This window comes from Eleginops maclovinus, chromosome 1 (genome assembly GCF_036324505.1).
Source record: "Eleginops maclovinus isolate JMC-PN-2008 ecotype Puerto Natales chromosome 1, JC_Emac_rtc_rv5, whole genome shotgun sequence".
NCBI lineage: Eukaryota > Metazoa > Chordata > Actinopteri > Perciformes > Eleginopidae > Eleginops > Eleginops maclovinus.
Window position 1 is genome coordinate 10,448,518 of NC_086349.1, and position 20,673 is coordinate 10,469,190.

The 20,673-nt window shown below is 39.9% G+C and overlaps 1 protein-coding gene across 5 annotated transcripts in view; it reads left to right on the plus strand.

Moving 5' to 3' along the window:
- The window catches only part of sema3b (sema domain, immunoglobulin domain (Ig), short basic domain, secreted, (semaphorin) 3B), an 80,937-nt gene extending 61,127 nt beyond the window's left edge, over nucleotides 1-19,810 (plus strand). For all 5 annotated transcript variants that reach the window (XM_063885113.1, XM_063885104.1, XM_063885097.1 and 2 more), the window contains 16 exons: nucleotides 350-507; nucleotides 1,854-1,916; nucleotides 9,213-9,332; nucleotides 9,835-9,928; nucleotides 10,084-10,203; nucleotides 10,362-10,504; nucleotides 10,738-10,852; nucleotides 12,420-12,489; nucleotides 12,618-12,762; nucleotides 13,787-14,006; nucleotides 14,103-14,194; nucleotides 14,357-14,398; nucleotides 14,514-14,671; nucleotides 14,781-14,836; nucleotides 15,656-15,795; nucleotides 16,021-19,810. In XM_063885113.1, the coding sequence (XP_063741183.1) occupies nucleotides 350-507; nucleotides 1,854-1,916; nucleotides 9,213-9,332; nucleotides 9,835-9,928; nucleotides 10,084-10,203; nucleotides 10,362-10,504; nucleotides 10,738-10,852; nucleotides 12,420-12,489; nucleotides 12,618-12,762; nucleotides 13,787-14,006; nucleotides 14,103-14,194; nucleotides 14,357-14,398; nucleotides 14,514-14,671; nucleotides 14,781-14,836; nucleotides 15,656-15,795; nucleotides 16,021-16,533 (2,249 nt within the window). In that variant the 3' untranslated portion in view covers nucleotides 16,534-19,810. The remainder of the gene's footprint in view (nucleotides 1-349; nucleotides 508-1,853; nucleotides 1,917-9,212; nucleotides 9,333-9,834; nucleotides 9,929-10,083; nucleotides 10,204-10,361; nucleotides 10,505-10,737; nucleotides 10,853-12,419; nucleotides 12,490-12,617; nucleotides 12,763-13,786; nucleotides 14,007-14,102; nucleotides 14,195-14,356; nucleotides 14,399-14,513; nucleotides 14,672-14,780; nucleotides 14,837-15,655; nucleotides 15,796-16,020) is intronic.
- Nucleotides 19,811-20,673: the final 863 nt, after the last annotated feature.

Consider the following 20,673-nt stretch of genomic DNA (forward strand, 5'->3'; position numbering starts at 1 on the left):
AACCTTATCACTTGTTGCACCCTTTGGGCAACTAACCGATTAGTCTCTGAAGAATCTAATGACCTGAGGTTGTTCTTGTATTAAAACCTTGATCACAAAGTATTTAGTAGCTCAAGGACAATCATCTTGATGCATAAACTGGACAAAACCTGACTTACTTAATCTTTAATGACTGCTTTAATTGGAGGTTTCTGGTATTTGTATGTTGGTATGGAAGTTACCGAGGACCGTTAACCGTATGCATGAACTGAAAGCAGTTTTGTGTTGGCTATGGGGTGCCATCAGTATATTAATGTATGTCTACACACAACCCACATTTAAAAAGTTGCCGCCCTCTTTGTGATTTCAGAGTTACAGCAGTTTCATGGAGTGCGGCGGTTCGAGCTGGAGCGTTCCTGCTGCTTCAGCGCTCTGCTGCTGGATGAAGAGAGAGGCCGCCTCTTCGTCGGGGCCAAGAACTTCCTGCTGTCGCTATCACTAGACAATATCGCCAAGCAGGAGCACAAGGTTGGTCAGAAACAAAATGAGTCCCCGTAAAATATGTGGCTGTATGGAAAGGCTAATGATTACTAATGATCATTTATGCAGAGGTTTCAGGACTTTCTATACATTATTTGATTCACAATACAAATATATTAATTTATTGGACTGCAATTTGTTTGAAGTTCTCATGAGATCAGTGTATTTTATCTTCACAACAAAGCAGTGATTACTCTACTTTTTCATGGCGATATTTGTACTAATGAAGAGTATTTACCAGAACTTTGCTCTGATTAGAGACATTGTGTGTCTCTTATCATAAAATCACTTTATTACTTTTACGACAAACTAGATCGAGGAGATTATACTGGCATGGGATGGAAATTAGAATACCTTTTCATTTACAACCATTGCCATATTTTTAAATTCCTAGCAAAACTTTTTTTATTGTTTTCGGGCTACACATACTTTATGAGTTTGTTTTCATGTGGACCCAAAGGCATGAACAAAGAAAAACTTTCAAAACTGTGGAAATAGTAACTAACATGCTCCTTTGAACATGATTGAATCATATCTTGCACATATGAGACCATTTACTGTGCGGCTTCCAATGTAAGAAGAGAAGAAACAGGAATGTGGGATTAATAGGGAAAAAGGTAGAACATCATAGAGATGGAGAGAGATGAAAAGAGAGCCTTTATCCAAAATAACGTTGTGATTAATATCTGAATGACATATTTTGATTGAAACCTTTGGAGTAGACTATTAGTCACAGACATGGCCCACCTGCATAAACTTGAATACATACACTGGAGCTGACAATAGATTTATACAAAACTGTTTACACTGGCAAAAACAAGTGCACATCAATCCATAGAGACACAAAAAAAACATACTAACAAAATGCAGGACATCTGTTCAGAGCTGTTTGGAGAAAATGACATGGTTGGTGCGTTAGATGTGTAGACGCTGTTGCTTTTGTGTTATATGGGCGACTTTGATTTATGACCTGTGTGTGCAATTTCACAATACCTAAAGCAGTTTTTCAAGACGGCGGGGCCATCCTTCTTTACAATGAGAAGGGTGGATGAGAGTAGGCGATGATAGAAAAGAAAGGATATAAAACTGGCTGTGGTTATCAGACGGTGAAAAGATAACAGGCTGGAGATTTCGTCTTTAAGTTTTATCAATAGAAATAAACACTGTGTGACACATAATTCATGGGAAAGAAGCAGATTTAGAGAGGGAAGAAGCAAGTTTAGGTTTAAATCATTTCTCAAAGTGTTAATCGAGCAAAAATGTGTCAATTAAGCAAGATTTTGAATTCATATTTCAGAGACAGGATCATGTGACCTTTACCTACTGTGTTTCAGATCTACTGGCCTGCTCCAGTAGACTGGAGGGAGGAGTGCAACTGGGCTGGCAAGGATATCACGGTAAGTCTCCAACACCATTCACCTGTTATCAAGCCTAAGCTGTGTATTAGTTCAAGGAAATTCAGACCACACTTATCATCCACGACCTATCAGCAAAACAAGTGGACTGTACATCCATTTTAATGATCACTCATCAGCCCCCAGACGTCATACAACGCTTGAAGTTAAAAAGAAGGGCTGAGGAGCTCCTCGAGGAGGACGGTCCACTCCTACCCAGAACAACACAATGCTACCTTTTAATCCATTGCAGTCATGGGAGTCATCACAAGACAGAAACACCATGTTTAAATGAATAACATGTAATAATAGGAGCAACACTCCTACTTTTGGACCTGCCCTGGTGAGATCATTTCCTCAATATCTGTTTGTCTGAAACCCTATCTTAGATATGTAGTCAGTCCAATGCTAAGGTGTTTTTACACTGCAATTTCCACTCAGTGATTTAGTCTACATTCTGTGGTTGTATGCAGTGAATATATTTCCTAAATGAATGAAAAACTGAGGTAGATAACTTCATCAAGTTTATTATCATATAACTGTAACAAGATGGGTTGGAGAAAGGGAATAACTGGAGATGGCAGAGGTGCACTAAACACTGGCTAGAAAAGTAGAGCAAAGGATTAAAGGTTGGCAAACTGGTAAGCAGCAAAACAGTCCGACAGGAACCCTGTAGCAACAAATACTAATTTAAATTACAAGAAAAGGAAAACTATTCACAAAAATTCGTAAGGAAGAGGCCTGTGTGGTGCTACCACAATAGTTGGGGAAGAAAATACTGTGTGGAGAAGTATCGGGTTGATGTGTAGGAGAGTTGATCAGCTGGTTGTTGGCAAGCGTGAAGTTAGGCAGGGTCAAGGTGAGTAGCAAAACTAAAACAAGGCACACACTAACAGGATCACACACACACAAATAGGCGGAGACACACGAATAGTGTGGAAAGGCGAACAGCTGTAACTGTGTCAAAATGTAGTTAAAGAATTAGATAAACCCAGTTAGCACAGCGAGATTCCTTAGGAACCTGATCTCCTGTAAACACATTACAGAGGTTTTACAAGAGAGCATGTGCATTACAAAGACTTAACAGAGGGTAAGTATTGCTTTGACACAACAAAAAGGGATATAAGGAAGGACAGGAAGAGGTGTTTCCTTGAATAATTTAGTTAACATTACGACTTTTTGTGAATTGGAACTAAGTAGCGTCCAGAGGTTAGTTTCACAGCTGAACAGAGCATCTTGTCTCACTAATACACTTAAAGCAAAGTGATTATGCCGTGGTTCAAAATAAGGTTGGATGTTTGGGAGATATCTGTTTATTGGGAGGCTGCATGTGTTAGGTTACGTAAAAATGCAGTGTATGTTTAACCTTTATTTAATAAGGATACATATAATTACTTCCATCAAGGAGGTTATTTTTTTGTTGTTTGTCAGTCATACAACTGTGTACATCTCATAACTCAAACACTCAGTACAACACATCTCCTTTTTGGCATCCGTGTTGTTCCCACAATAAGAAAAGAGAGGCAATGAGCACATTAAGTAGGAATTTCAACTGTACAACTTAGGAAATGGGAGAGTCCAAGGAACACAGCAACACACTTATGCTCTTGATGAAGTTCTTGGCTCTCTGTGTGCCATTAGTTGAGGTTAAATATGTCCTCTATACATTTTAAATAAGATACACATGTTCAGAAGATTAAACTAATGACCTACTGTAGTGCTTTTAGGACTGTTTCTCTGAACAAAGCCACCCTGCTACTTCCTTCTTTTTATGGCTGCCAAAAAAAGATTTAAACATCAAGACTTTCTATTTTGACACAAGAGAAACATTTCGTTTCTAATAATATGTCGAGTAAGGACTGAATCTGCTGATTATGTGTCTAAATGTGATGTGTGTGGCTTAGCTTGACCGACATGTAAAGGCCACCAAGAGCCTATAGACCACCCAGGACTACATCACTCACAATTAGCAATCTCATTTATATCTGTGTGTGATTAAGTGTGTGAGTTTGTGTATGTGTGTGCATAACAGTAACTTCACATATGTGCATGGCAACAATTCCCATGTGCCTTTATATACTGTATTTGTATGTTTAACCATGTGCACATGTTTGTCCATGTATGTTTAAGGATTCAATGTATGTGCGTGTAATTCTTCTTGTGTGTGTAAAACAAACCCTTCATCAGTGTGATTACACAGCTGTAGCAGACAGACAACGAGCTCCATTCATTGAAAACCCCAGACTTCAGTTTCACCTGACCAGGAGTCACTCTGTGTGTGTGTGTGTGTGTGTGTGTGTGTGTGTGTGTGTGTGTGTGTGTGTGTGTGTGTGTGTGTGTGTGTGTGTGTGTGTGTGTGTGTGCGCGCACGCGTGCGTTCGTGCATGTGTGTGTGTTTTAAACAGAGGGTAACAGTGGAGACAGGGGTAATGGAGAGAGTTAGTAAAATGCTCCAAAGGAAGAAGGTATGGCTTCAGGAGAGAAAGAGATAAGACAAACAAAGAAAAGAAAAGAAAAAGGGGGACTCTGGGGGGAATTTTAAAGACAAAGGTTGATTGAAACAAAATAAATTGCTGAATTTTAAAGACAAATGTTGCATTGAAAGGTGCTTTCCCCTGGTGAGTTGTTATTCCACCCCTTCTGGCCTTGAAATATTATTTTTAACCTTTATTAAACATTTATGCCCCTCTTACTTTTCTTCCTTGTTACTTTTAGTATCTTTGTGAACACTCACCCACACACTGAGAACTGAGCTGACCTCACACCATTGACCCTAATTACATAGAAGTGTTACTCCGTAGGGAGAGGCCAACATCCCTCTCCCCCACTGGATCTCTTCTCTCCGGCTTCCCTTACGCTCTCTCCTACTCCTGCTCTCTTCCCATGCTCTCTCCCTATCTCATAATAGCTATTCTCTGGGAAACACAAGTTTCTCATGTTGTTTATGACCCTCTCAGTCCTCCCTCGGTCTCTTTGTACTTGTACTTTTTCTTTTTATGCAGTTACTTTTTGCTCTATAAACCGTACGGATTATTGCATTTTCACCTTTCTCTACCTCAAACATTTTTTTTTTCAGTGAAATGATCCCTGTTGCTCAAAATAACATTCATATGATGGTTGAAGAAGAAATAGCCCACATAAAGACAAGTAATAAACACTTCATCACTCAAACAGACACCCATAGACCACAGGAAAGCCACCTAACATGCACACAGACACACTAACACAAACACAGACACATGTACATAAACTGAGTCAGACAGTAGCAGTAAACAGTCAACAGTTTATCCAGACACTCAGTCTGACTCAGCACTTTGAGTGTAGAGCGGGAGCCACATTTAAATCTTCAAAAGTGATGGCTTGTGTTTGTGCTTTCGTGTTACCACATGTTAAAAGATGATCGGCAGTTCGAATTGATTGACCCACTGGTTAAGAAAAGAAGTTGAGGTTAAGCAACGGAAACTCCTCACTACAATAAAACATAATTGATCGTCAAATGGTTACATTACCAAATGCTTGAAACTGAACACTGCTAACAGCTGATGTGGATGGGAATATAATGCTAGCAGGTTTGCAGGTATTCAGTCATAAACCGAAATATTTGAGAAATTAAATTTTTGACCTTATGTTAACGTTTGATGAAATACTATGATGTTGCCAACATTTTGGAAACAGTCCCCTCTTAATCTAAAATGTCAACCTCATAGTGGCACAGAAAACTGAGGAGAAAATAAATTAGCCATATTAAATGATTAATTAAATCTCATAGGACCTGAAGTGCTCATGAGTAATCGATTTAATACTTAAAATCAAAATCCTAAACAGCTGAGTGGCCATCATGTTTACATTTGAAAATACAGCTACAGAAACAATTAAAGATTTCCATCCAAAGAAAAGGAAATCATAGATGGGTTCCTTAGTGATATTTTATACATTTTTCCATCAATTATATTTTCAGGGTATAAATACATCAGACAAATGTCAATGCAGCTTCATTGTCCTATTCAGCTGAAGCTCTCAAAGGCATTCATGGGATATTACACTCGGCCGTGTTGTGTATCTAATAGCCGTCCACTGAAGCCATCGCTCTGTGTGTTCAGTGAAAGGCTCTCAGCCATTAACTTTATTAAAAGTTTACTGGACCACCGCTGTCAGACAAAATCAAAGCAGAGTGATATAAACAGTGGCTCATTTTGAACTAACTCAACTTTAATAAGCATACAACAAAAATGGCAAAAACGTTTAGATTAAAACATGTCAGTCCCAAATAAATGGGAAAAATATGGGGGTTGTTCTTAAAACTCAGCAGATTTAGTATAATAAATAATAATCACACGATAATATAACTGATAACTATTTAATTTAATAGGAATCATGAAATTAATTTCGAGGAAGAGCAAATTAATCTTTACCTGTGGATTTAGCTGTCATTACTCATAAGGATAGAGTGAATTAGCAGAGGAATAGATAATGCCTGAAATAATAAATAGGTCGATCGGGTTAATCATTTCTATAATAGAAAGGATGAAAAAAGAAAAGGGAAAAAAGACATCCCCTGAGGAACAATACAGCTTTATAAGACATGAAGGCAAGACCTAAAGCTCAGGCCCCAGTGAGGTCACAGCCTGCATTTTGCTCACTGTTTCGACTAATCAGTCAGTGGGAGGTTAAAAGTTAGCTGGTGAACCCTTTAACACTCACACCCACACCCACCCACACACACTCACACACTAAGAAAATGTGAAGGCTGGCATAATTCACCTCCGTTGTTCTCCTCCTTCCTTTCTGATCTTTGTAAGGTCTTTGAAGCATCTGGGCTCTTCTTACCTTTTCTTTTCCTCTTGCTCTCATTCTCTTTTGTCACATCAAAGAGTTTACTTTGTCACACTACTGGTCAGCTGACTCCTTCACCTCTGCGGCTCGCCAACACACACAGTCACACACATTCTTGTCTTTGCTGGATTGTGGTCACGCCAGAACAGAACATAGATTTTGGGGACTATCATGTCTGAAAGTTATACAGCAGTCAAAACAAATCAGGCAGTATTCCTGTTCTAGAGATAAACAGTTATGTCACTTCCAATTATCAACCAGAAAAAGTAAAGGTTACTAATTGGGCTAGAAACATCAGATACACACACCGGGAATTATGGGACTTCATTATTTTGGAGGAACATGGGTGTAGGGAAGCTGGTGAGCTAATTGAGGGTCTATATGTTCATTGATTGTGTAAAAGCCCAAGGGTTGAGAAAGTGTAGGGAGTGTTTACCTTTCTTTCATGGCCTACAGAGGTCTCCTGTGTTTGTCAATAGCTTAGTCGGCCTGTTGATTGCTTTATCACCTTCCCATGGGGAAACACACATGCACACACACATCTAAGCATGCGTGTATCACACACCGACAACTCAAACTTTAACCCCCCTAGTGGTTTTCAAAGGCGGAAAAGCAGGGCTTTGTTCTATACCACTGAGGGTTGTGTGTGTGTGTGTGTGTGTGTGTGTGTGTGTGTGTGTGTGTGTGTGTGTGTGTGTGTGTGTGTGTGTGTGTGTGTGTGTGTGTGTGTGTGTGTGTGTGTGTGTGTGTGTGTGTGTGTGTGTGTCAGGGCTAATGAGCCGCAATTCCGCTTGCTGCTGTTTTCACAACCTGGCCTGTCTGTCACTCTGAGGTGACAGACCAAACAGGCGCATTTAGCAAGATATTTTCCAAAAGAATAAAGTTACACCAGATAAGGGAGGGATGGAACAAAGGAGTTGTATACTATAGAATTACATTTACCCAATCTCATTATTCAACTTTTTGCCCATAACAAATAGCGTCTTCATCAAAATCCTTCAGTTGACCATGGCAATTGCTCATTGACAGTCATATTCCTGACTTTATAAACCTCTTCTCCAGAGTCCCCCGGGGTACAATGGTGTCTGTAACTTGATCGACAGACAGATGTTAGAGCGGCCTGTCTGGGGAAAAGTAGACAAAGGGGGTGGGATTCAGAGTGAGACAGTGAGATATTTTTTACTAGAGTATCTTTTGGGATATTGAGTACTTCTGGAATGACAACCCAGACTTTCAAAAGCATCATATTAGCTCATCATATATTGCAGTGCCCTTGGGGAAAGGAGCACAATAATCATGGTGTTCATGCTCTCCTTAAGGGGTTGTTGAAAAAACAGGCCAATCACATCAAGGCCTGTGGTTAGGACAGTACTCTGGACAGAAAAGGAATGTGTTCTACCCTGTCTAATAGTGTACAGTAAATCATTGTACAGCTGTCTCCTGAGATCAGGCTTTCTGTAACCAGACTCCCAGATGGACAGATGTGACTGCCGGTCAATAACCTGCTGTCTAGATAATAAGAGGCGGGATCAGACAGAAAAAAGGGATAAGCGTGCTGAAAATTGATGCAGGAAAAGAGAAAAAAGGAGGTAGAGAAATAGAAAGGGGTTAGGTTTATGGTTAGTTAGGGTCCCTTTTTCACAAAAAGTAAGATAATATAGCACAATATTACTTTGTTGTTTACTTTTGGTTTATTTCTTAGACTTTTGGTTGATGTTAGATGACTCCTAAACACATTTTACCACCTCCACAGCAGCAGGTGGATTTTATAATTGAGATAAGTTACTACTTACCTCAATTAAAACATGCACCTGCTTGACATATTTGCAAAACACACTTCTTTCAAAACAATTTCTCTCTTTTGTCAATAGTCAAATAACTGCAAGCTAAATGTTCAGCCTAAAATGCTACGGTCAACAGCTATATTAGCTCAGCAATTAAACTAATGGTTACGTTACTAATATATTTTTGTATGCACACAAAATTACATTGTAAGCATGTGTCTGAAGAACCAGGACACAAAGGCTGTCACAACAGGGCGTTGGAAGTGATCTGGGGACTCAACAGTGTTGTCACAGGTGGACAGGGTGAAAGGAGCTATCTAAGGAATGTACATCACGTAAACAAAATAGAGTCCAAGTTTTGTCAGTTGGACTTGTGTTTTGAGGTGTTTTTTTCTTGTGTTGTCATTCTAACTTGTTTTTACACCTTTAAACTAGGCTGCAGCCAACTGAAGTCACGTGCATGGTATTTTTGGGTTCATTTCTGAAACGCTAAGTGACCTGAAGTGACATTAAACGAAAACCTGTGTATGAATATTATTGTATTTCCTCACCAGAATTGTATCTCTGTAGTTTGAAAGTTTTTAAACAACATGTTTTCTAAGGTCCAAATCATTATATCGATTTTTAACTATTCAGATTGCTTTTCATATTCAAACTGATTGTCTTTCTGTGTTTCTTTCAGTCCGACTGTGTGAACTATGTGAAGATTGTGCACCATTTTAACCGCACCCACCTGTACGCCTGTGGGACCGGGGCCTTTCACCCTACCTGTGCCTTTGTGGAGGTGGGACACAGGATGGAGGTAATGTATTACAAAAAAAACCTCACACAAACAACTGCTGAACTGTATCAGAAGAGATAGTGTTCAACAGGATTAAACAGACTTGAAGGTGCACAGACACTTCAAGTGTCAAAATTATTTATATGGTATTTTGGTCAGTTACTAGTCTTGGTTCAAAGATTACTTTACTTACAATATTACTTCCTTTGTTTGTTCTCCCTGCTGAAACAAATAGTTATTCCAACACACACACACACACACACACACACACACACACACACACACACACACACACACACACACACACACACACACACACACACACACACACACGAGGTTCAGGCGTATACCTCAAAACACAAGATGAATATGTTTAACAAAATGCAGCAGTAGCAAATGAACTATTTATGGTAAAGTATGCATACAAATACATTATATCTTCGTTGCAAATTAGTTTTGAGTCCATTGCATTGTATTTTTGTCACTTTTAAATCCATTTCTGCTTGTCTTCTCCCTCTTTCAGGACCATGTGTTCAGGATTGACCCCTCTAAGGTGGAGGATGGGAAAGGGAAGAGTCCGTATGATCCTCGCCACAACGCTGCATCTGTACTCGTTGGTAAATAAACCCATGTTAATGTTAGCTGATGATGCTAATGACCAATTAGCTGACCGTTGTTCTCATTTTCAAACATTTTCATGCCATTCTTTCAGCTGTCATCATAAAGGCTCACATAACAAATCACTGACTACTTGATTCATTCTGTCTCTTAGGTGATGAACTATATGCAGGCGTAGCTACAGACCTAATGGGACGGGACTTCACCATTTTTAGAAGCCTGGGGAAACGCCCCTCTATTCGCACCGAACAGCATGACTCCCGCTGGCTCAATGGTCAGTGTGTGTGTTTATGTGTCAACTAATGCTCTATTCTATTTTTGTTAAGTTAACTTAATGTGATAAGTAACCTCTAACCGTCTGTTGATGTTATAATGAAACTGACAATTTCTTCCAGAAACTGACATTGTTCCCTGATTCTTTCTGTCCATCAGAACCAAAGTTTGTTGGCTCCTTTTGGGTCCCAGAAAGTGAAAACCCTGATGATGACAAGGTGTTTTTCTTTTTCCGTGAGACGGCGGTTGAGGCCCAGGGTCTGGGAAAGTCCACTTACTCCCGCATTGGACAGCTCTGCAGGGTAAGAGAAAGTTTCAACCCCTAAATTCAGTATTTGAATTCAAGACTGCATCAGGCCCACTCAACCTGGCTATTTCACAGATACTAAATGAGGTCATTTTCGGTTCAAAGAAATTAAATCTGGTTGCTTAAGTGACCAATGCATAATACTGCTCATACTCTCTCTCTGCACACTTTTACACATACAGTAATACCCTGTTAAACAACTCTTGAATGACTTTATCTTAAAATCAGAATGACATGGGCGGTCAGCGGAGTCTAGTGAACAAGTGGACAACATTCCTCAAGACCCGTCTGATATGCTCGGTGCCAGGAGCGGACGGCAGCGACACTTACTTTGACGAGCTGCGTAAGTTTTCTTTGCATGCAGACAGATTCTGTACTATATGTGAACTCATTTATATCCAACGATTTTGACAAAAGCATTGGGTCACATAAATTGTGTCGAGGTGAAAACAAGTGTCACAATTTCCAGTGAACTGATAAATGCTTAACTGGTCTGGGCTACCTTATATCCCCATTTCTGAAATGGATTCATTCAAATCAGTGTGAGAAAGAAATCCCATTTTGCAAAAATTAGAAAAAGCCAAAAAAGAGTAGGATTTTCCATCCTTTATTTGATTTTTACACAGACGCACATTATGTTGGTGCAAAGGAAGAGATAGTCTAGAAAAGCATAATAAGTTAACCAGGATTTCCGACCTAAATTGTAAATAATCATTCAGACCTGCATTGCTGCAGAATTGGAAAAAGCATGAGTAAAAGATGAATTGGTAATATATCCTGACTTGATCTGAGGCCAGTGTTGTTGCTGAGGGTTCAGAGAAAGTTGCAGGCTTGTCTCTGATTCGTATTATGACAGAAGTCAACATCATATCTCTATAAGGCATGTTCCAGAAGTCAGGCTACACTTTTTTTCAGATTGTTTTAGCGGCTTTGGCTTGAGCCAGCAGGGAAATACAAAAAACTCTGCATGGAGTTAACACTGCAGTAGCTTAACTTGTGAACTAGCTTCCCCTGGTGAAATCTGCTGCTGTGTGAAATCTAGACAATGATCTCCCTTCATTATCACTGTTTACTGATATGATGTATACTTGCAAAAAAAGAGTGCATATTTTGTGAAACCATTTGGTAGGTAACTCTTTCTAAAACAAATAGCATGTCACACAATGAAAAACACCAAACCTTCCAATCATGTGGTTTTTGTATCTATCAAGATGGTTTTGATTGATCTTTCTGACCATATCTGTGGGCCATAATGTGATCTATCTTTGTGTTTATCTTTGTGCTTATCTTGTGACGCAGTGAAAGGCAATCTAAGAAGAAGAGTTTGTCTAAAACCTAACCCTACCTCAGGCTAAACCTGTCCATCACATTCCCTCATATGAACAATGAGCCCCTTATCTCTTGACCAAGAGTTTACTGACCATACCCGAGGCTAAATCTTTTAAAGGACCTCCCTGTAGAGATATTTGTGTTGATTTAAACCGTTGGAATTGTTCTACTGAGATACCTAGACCACATTACTTTTGAAATATGTGATACCAGTTGGGAGAGTGGATAATCAGAATTTGTTTTCTTTTTCTAACGAGACGATGTAAAAAAGATATGCGTTTACAAACCGCTGCTTGAAGCTATTTTGGGGTTATTAGAGAAACATCTCTTTAAAGTTGACATGGCCATAAAGCTTTGCTTATCTTGCTCTCAACCTTTGACCTCTGGACCAGCACAACCTGACCGCAGATTGTTTGTGTGTATGTGTGTGTGTGTGTGTGTGTGTGTGTGTGTGTGTGTGTGTGTGTGTGTGTGTGTGTGTGTGTGTGTGTGTGTGTGTGTGTGTGTGTGTGTGTGTGTGTGTGTGTGTGTGTGTGTGTGTGTGTCTGTGTCTGTGTCTGTGTCTGTCTGTCTGTCCTCAGGCGACGTGTTTCTGCTGCAGACGCGTGACAGAAAGAACCCTCTGGTCTACACTGTCTTCTCTACTTCCAGGTCAGAGTCCTTTCAGAGTGTGTTTATGCAAGTAAATATATGTCAGCGAGTGCAAGAGAGAGAAAGTCAAGGGTGTGTTACGTTTGTGTTTTGATGTATCTAACCCAGCTTCCCCTGTCCCCCAGCAGCAGTGTATTCAAAGGCTCAGCCGTATGTCTCTACTCCATGAATGACATCCGGAGGGCCTTCCTGGGGCCCTTCGCTCACAAAGAGGGGCCTAACTACCAGTGGGTCCCCTTCCAGGGAAAAGTCCCATATCCACGCCCAGGAATGGTATGTCGAAAACTCAAAAAGGCTGTGTACAGACTTTGTACAAAGTAATGTCTAGAGTTTAGTTTTAACTTTTTATTGCTGAAATACTTGTATGTAATTCTGAAGTGATGTATTTAAATATTTATGCTCCCAGGTTAAAAAAAATCAGTTTTGTGAACCTCAGACACTTGCACCATTAGACTTAATTTCATCCAAAGCTCTCCACAGCCTTCCCAATCAATATGTGCTTATTAGGGCTCTTACGTTCTGCTTAGCACACAAGCGCGGCATCAGCAGGATTTATTATAGCTTCAGCTGTTACTGCCAAAGCAGAACAATCCCTTTTGTATGACAGCAGAATAGTAATTGTATTTGACCCACAGTAAACTCACTCTCACGCCATCATCACCTCATTGGGATGTAAAATTAGCCAGACGAATCAAATTATAATAATCCGATCATGCTTACAAGAGAACTATGCAAAGCTTTATAAAAAAAGCTGATTCACAGTTTAAAATGCCTAAACCAGATCAAAAGTGTTTCACTGTATGATGAAACTGTACACAACATAAAAAGCATGAATAATGCATGATGCTACAGCATATTTAAATTATACTTTAGTATCTGTAAAGAAAGACACCAAATAAACTTGCTCATCAAAAAAGCTGGAGCTGTTTTGCACTCCCAGGCCTGCCGTGCAGAGCTTAAACAAATCCCTTACAGTAGAAGTAGATTTAGAATTATTAAAGTACTTTCACTGCTCGCCAAATCCTTTTATGTGCATTCTTACAACGGTTGAAATGGTTCCACTTTTGATGGTTGTATCAGTATTTAAAGTTGAACATTTGAAAGTTACTTTCAACATTTTGCATCCAACAAGGGAACCAAAAATGGACCTCTAAAAAACAACAAATCAGACTTAAAGTTACGCAACAATCAAAAACATTTTTGCAAATGTGTAATTGTGTGCTTTATTTCATTTGCAAGTTTGTATAATCAAGGACCTTTTGCTGGAATATTAACTTATTTTATTGCCCTCCATTAGTGTCCCAGCAAGACATTTGGCAGTTTTGAATCCACAAAGGGTTTCCCAGATGATGTGATCCAGTTTGCTCGTCACCACCCTCTGATGTATAACCCGGTCTACCCTATGAGCCGACGGCCCGTGTTCGTCAGAACCAACGTGGACTACAGTTTCACACAGATTGCTGTGGACAAAGTCAACGCTGCAGACGGACAGTATGATGTGATGTTTATTGGCACAGGTATAATATTTGTTTTCAATTCTGGCTCTTAGCTTAATAGTTAAACTATGAAAATAATAGAATTTGTGACTTGATGGACCACATCTCTTATTTCAGACAAAGGGACGGTACTAAAGGTGATCAATATCCCCAAGGAGAGCTGGAACAACATGGAGGAGCTTCTACTGGAGGAGCTGGAGGTCTTCAAAGTAAGAAAGCTGTGATAAAGTCCATTTATTGCAGATTTAAAGCACCAATTAGTGAAATGTATGATACAGTGCTATTCTTTCATCTTAAATGGTTCTTCAATAATGCAAATGAATTTGTTATGTAGCATGGTAATATATTTGCTCTATCTATCTGCTCTTCAGGATGCCTCGTCTATCATTGACATGCAGATTTCCTCAAAACGAGTATGTTGTTTTAAACCAAAAATACATTACAAAATGAAACATTATGTCTCCAGTTTTTTGTTTCCTTTTTGAAACTCCCTTTTAATCTAGGTCCCTCAACTTTGTGTCCTTACAGCAACAGCTGTATCTGGGCTCAGACACAGGCATTGCCCAGGTTCCCCTTCACCGCTGCAGTGTGTATGGGAAGGCCTGTGCTGAGTGCTGCCTGGCAAGAGACCCATACTGCGCCTGGGATGGAACATCCTGTACTCGCTACCTGCCAAATACCAAGAGGTATGTGACACAAGCCCTAATGGCACTCACGAGATGATGGTTCAATTTACTGAGCAAGGAAAACATGAAGAAGATTTGCAAATATAATCAACACATGCTCATATTGCAGACGTTTCCGTCGCCAGGATGTAAGAAACGGAGACCCCAACACCCTGTGCTCTGGAGGTATGATTGAAAAACTATTCATTTGAATTGATGTTCAAACGAAAACTTGAACCTTTTTATAACTACTGCTGATGAGGCATATTTGAAAACAACAATCAAAGCTTTACTCTGATCCTACTCTGACTCACAGAGTTGGCATCTGACATCTCACTGTCCCTGTGCCAAAAAATTCAAAATCCTTCAGCCCTTCACCCCTGGTGACATATTTCTTCGCAGACCACAATAAGAGCATTCTGCTGCTATCTGTCTTTCTGCCAGATAACTGAATAAAGCTAATCGCTCGAACTTTAGCAGCTCCTTAGTAATATCATTAAATCCTGTGGCATGCAAGCCGGGTTGTGAAAAACTAATGACATTTTGAATAATTGTCTCTGCTGAGAGGGGCACTAAGAGGGCTGATCAGAGGTCAGTTTAGCAATCTACAAACTGTTATTTGTGCAGTGCTGGTGGCTTGAACCATAATTGGTCTTTGACTGAACAAATCACAGTCTTGAGGTTCGATCTTTTTCCATTGCTAAAGCTCATCACTCATATTGGAAGCATGCATGACTTTGAGTTGTTATTTGGACCAGACCAGTTCAGTTAGTAGTTGTTGTTCTTTCTGCTCAATTGTTTACCGTACCATATTATCCCATAATTTATTGGTCTGTACTGTCCTTGTTCTCCTGACCTTTCTTTTCCTGTCCCGTGTCATCCTGCCCTCTCCTTTCCCTATTATTTGCCTTTTCAAGCCTTGCCTGATCCATATTGTCATTGGTGAGTGAAGGTCCGTAGTTGCAGTACACCACATAATGTCCTTGTCTCTGCTGCCCCCTTCAGACCATCATAAGCATCGTGTTGCAGAGAGGAAGCTGTATGGAGTTGAGGGAAGCAGCACTTTCCTGGAGTGCATCCCCAAATCCCTGCAGGCCAAGGTCACATGGACTTTCCAGAAACATCCACAGAACCCACGGGAAGAGGTGAGAGGGATGGCAGGGAGAGGAAAGAGGTTTCAAACAATAAAACTGACAAGGACATTGCCAAAGTTACAGCAGTGTGTTTGTTTTGGTTAGCTTTCGGGTTAGTAGCCCACATAAAACTTTGCTAAGTTACATTGATGCTAAAAACAAATTTGAACAATAAAACTAAAGGGCATAAGTGTACATAGTTCAGTGCAGACATTTCAATTGATTTATGTTTTCTAGGTTCGTCTTGATGACCGCATCCTCCACACAGACAGAGGACTTCTGATTCGTCGTGTCCTTAAGAGAGACGTCGGCCTCTACCAGTGCCACGCCATGGAACACGGCTTCACCCAAACATTACTAGGCATCACCTTGGAAGTTGTACCTTCAACATCATCATCAGTTTCCAATCTACCCTCTGATGCCCCTGTCCGATTAGAACCCCGCAGCGGAGGTGGCCCCCCAATGACCAACCAAAAGCTTTGGTACCGGGACTTCATGCAACTGGTGGACCACCCTAACCTGAGCACCGTTGACCAGATTTGTGAGCAAGTGTGGGCCAGAAAGAACGCCGGTGCTGAACAAGCAGATAAAACCTTTCCTGCTCCGGGGAAGGAAGTCCCACCTCTGGGCCCAGCTGTCCGCCCAGCTAACAAGAAGTGGAAGCATCTTCAAGAGATAAGGAAGGGGAGAAACCGCCGGACCCACGACGGGAAACCAAATCCTCGGGCACCTCGCAGCGCAGGGCTGTAACAACACATGGATGGAGGGAGAACAGAATGACTGATACAAGAAAAAATTGAGAAGAATGATAGAACGAGACTGAGAAAACAAAGAACTCCTGGAGGTGTTCATGCATACAAATACACTCAAGCACATAAAAACACATGCAGACACACACACAGCACCTCCTCCATTGTGTATATTTATCTATCGATTCCCCCACTATATGGTACCCCAACCCCTGAGTCCTCATCCCACTGGCCAGCCATTGCATGTGCTGCCTTACTGCCCAAATTGATTCTGCACGACCCCTTGACACTGTTCCATTAGTGTAGTTGAGTGTACAAGCAGGTACATGGGAGTGAACCCACCTTTATCCGTGGGGAACAAACACAATTACCCTTCTTACCCTTTGCCACTGACTGTATACGAACACACCAGAATCACATTTTTTGTTGGGTAATCAATGTTGGCCTCCTACAGAGTGGCTCACAGTACACCTACTCTCTGGACTATACGACTCAAAAACAACCCCACTGGATGACCTTTCCTTACGGCTTCTCTTACCTGGATATTTAATACAAGTGAAGAAAAATAGCGAACTTGAGTGCTGTGCAAAATGGGGGAATGGAATAACTGGAAAACTCTGCTTAGTAAGGGTCTCTAACTGGAAACAAGTTTAACTATGTATGTGCAATTCCACAATGATGTCGATTAATAGAAACATTTTAGAAGTTGATAAACATACCTTTATCAATTTCCTGAGGTGGCGTTGGTGCACATATTTCCAAAAACCTCAATTTTTTCCTGGTTTTGTGTGCATATAACACATTGCAGTTACAGAAGAGGTGCAGATACCAGCTCTGTGGGACCGCCTGTGGAACAGATCAGCATTTTGCAAAACTGGTTATATTATATAGTCAGTTTTATTGTGGTTTCCTTAGGCACATTGAGTCATGTTGCAGAAAAATTATCAACGCGGTTATGGTTAGAGAGCCGTCGAATCTGGCAAGATATGAATACACTACTTTTCTTGTACAAACCACTAGAGAATCGGGGGTGGAAAAACTACTGGCATTTCATGATGTGAGAGAAAGATGAGATGTTTACAGTACACAGATGAAGCTGGAGCTCTAAGAAGTCCATTCTAAAAAGTGAACAAAGCCCAGATTATACGTGGATTACATCTAAGCAAGTTTCAAAAGTATTGTAATAAGCATCAGAAGTGCATGAATAAAACAGTTTTGACATAATCCAAATACCTTCCTTTGAAATCCACTATTTATTGGTTTTTATTTTTGGCTGTGTTTAAAGTTTTGTGCAGTAACAATAAGGAGAAATCCTGAACGTGGTGGTTTTTGGGTGAAAAGCATTAATACGACGAGAAGATAGAGGGAAGTGGACTCTAATATGACAACCCATGTTTCTGGGCTACAGTACAGTATATATATATTAGCATGATATTTATGAGTGAAACTATGATTTCGTTTTTTTGTATTCTAAGCGGTTCTTCTACTCCTTGCTCTTTTACACTGTTCTTGCATATGTTGTTTGTGATAAATACATATATGCAAATAATATAAGATGAGCATTATGCTGACACCTCCTTCAGCACGAAAACTGCACAGAAAGCTGTTGTTCTGTGCTACCCACAATGCATTTCACTGTTTGCAAAAACAAAACAAATTTCATGTGACTCTATACACCGTTGGAATCACTTTCAACGTAGTGTTGATCATTAATATCATTGACTTTTGCTGCTTAACGATGTCATATCTCCCTGGTGTACAATTAGTACGATAAGGTCTTCCTACTTCCTGTCTTTAGTCCTCCCTCTCTCTGTGTATTATCTGTAAAGAAACATGTTTGTTGGTGTCTGTGCTAACATGGTATGTGTAGCCTGCCCCTTAGTGTTCATTGTGAGTACAGGCTCAGATGAGGAGCCTATCTGTGGTACCATACTTTATTATATCATAGTCTATCCACATGAAAGAAAGCCACTGGTCATGTAACATAGAACATGCATTTAGGTTTCGCAATCATGAAATCGTATGATTTTAATGATGAATTTATAGACTAATTTGTGTTGCTGCCACACATTTCAGAGAAATATCAAGGTTTCATAGACTATCAGTTTACGGAAGTTTGCTATTTGTGTGGTTACTAGCTCACACAGGCCCTGATAGCAGGAGGCAGCACAAATTAAGTGGATTTTAGATGTATGGAATCATTGTCGTTGTTATTTATATACCTTCTTTATAGAGATGTAATTAACTCTTTTAACCGAATTGAACTGAACTGACTGACTGACTCCTGTAAAAGGGACACTCTGCGTTTTGACACCACATTCTATTTTTGGCAAAAAACTGTTTAAATGTATGAGGAAGCTGCCATCATTTAAACCCCAGAACAAATTGAGTTTAGACTACTAATTAACTAAATGGATATTATTAGTGGTGTATTTTTTCTTTAACAAGAGATAATTGGTAGTGATGTCAAATATGCCTGAGTCTCTCTTTTTAAGCCAGCTGTTGTTTTGTGCTCTTTTGAAATTGCATGAACACTGTTAGTGGCTAACGCGTTTGACAATGGTGCAAAGGCGAAAAAGAGCGAGAGAAAGAAAGCACAACGTTAAATATTAATATTATTCCTATGTATTTATGTGCAAAGATAAGCTGATATGTTGTGGTGGATTTTTTTTTCTTTTCTTATAAATGTAGATTTTCATCTGTATTGTTCATGTTCTGCTGAAAAAGGACTCATCCTCAACATTTCTTTTGGACATTACAGCCAATGGTTAAAAAACCTCATCCTGAACAGTGTCCATTTAGTCTTTGTTGTTCACACAGCCCTCCAATCAACACTCCTGTTGTCACCCATGCCATGTGACGCACCCCTGTAGGATAGCTCACAAGAAGAGGCTTGTGTGTGTGTGTGTGTGTGTGTGTGTGTGTGTGTGTGTGTGTGTGTGTGTGTGTGTGTGTGTGTGTGTGTGTGTGTGTGTGTGTGTGTGTGTGTGTGTGTGTGTGTGTGTGTGTGTGTGTGTGTGTGTGTGTGTGTGTGTGTGTGTGTGTGTGTGTATGAGAGAGAGAGAGAGTGTTTGTGTGAGTTTTTGGGGAAAGCAGAGCTCTGTATATAATGGCAAAGGAACATTGAGTGTGTGTGAGTAGAGCGGTCTGTAGGTGAGAGTTCAAAGGTCAAAGACCCAAGGTAACGTGGTGCACTGTAATACTCCCAGAGGTCTTTGTGAAATGTCATGTCAGATTGTTTTTGATTAACACAATAAAAATATGCAGTTACTTAAACACTTCTGATCTGTTCCATACTATGCTGAGAGGTGGTCTATGAAAACAGCATGTTATTAATGCTTCACAAAAATCATGAGTAAGTCATGACAATTTTAGGATGTGTTGCATTTCTGTGTTTGATTCATACCATGATCAGTTGTCATAAACAATGAATTACTGGAGACACAATGAACAGATAGATGTCCCAACTCTAGATTCTAAATGATGTTTTCTGTTTATGACCACATGGTGGCAGTCACGCTATGATGAGATTCCATAATACATGAGATATCTCAATAAATAATGTATTTATATTTCATTTGACCCATTCCAGTGTAAAGAAATATCTAGACAGATTCAAAATATTCACAGAATCCAAATTAGCCAGCGAAGAGTATTTCTTTAGAAATGGCATCAATTCATCAAAGTGCAATCCAAATACAGACAAAATGGGTTCGGTTAACTTTAAGTGTTTTGAATCTTTGTCATGTATACACTGAATACATGACACCCTGTTTGTGTCACATGCAAGTTCGTTTGATTTCCTTTATCCATTTTGTCCTTTCAGGAAGGGATCATTTGTTGCGATGCATACTGATGAAGATGTTCACAGGATTGTGTCAAATGTAAATGCTCATACATGTGATGCCTTCACCACTGGATCATTTGTCAGATGACAAAAGCCTCCAGAACAGACGTAAATAAAATGTCTTGTTCATACTTCTTAAGTCATACAGATATGGATGGTTACAGAGGTGGAAGATGAAGAATGAATAACGCTACAACATAATTGTCGCTCTTTTTTTCTTTCATTGTCAAGAAAGAGAGCAAACAAAAGAAATCCCAATACCCCCATCCGTCCCCCTGTTCCATCTGTATATCA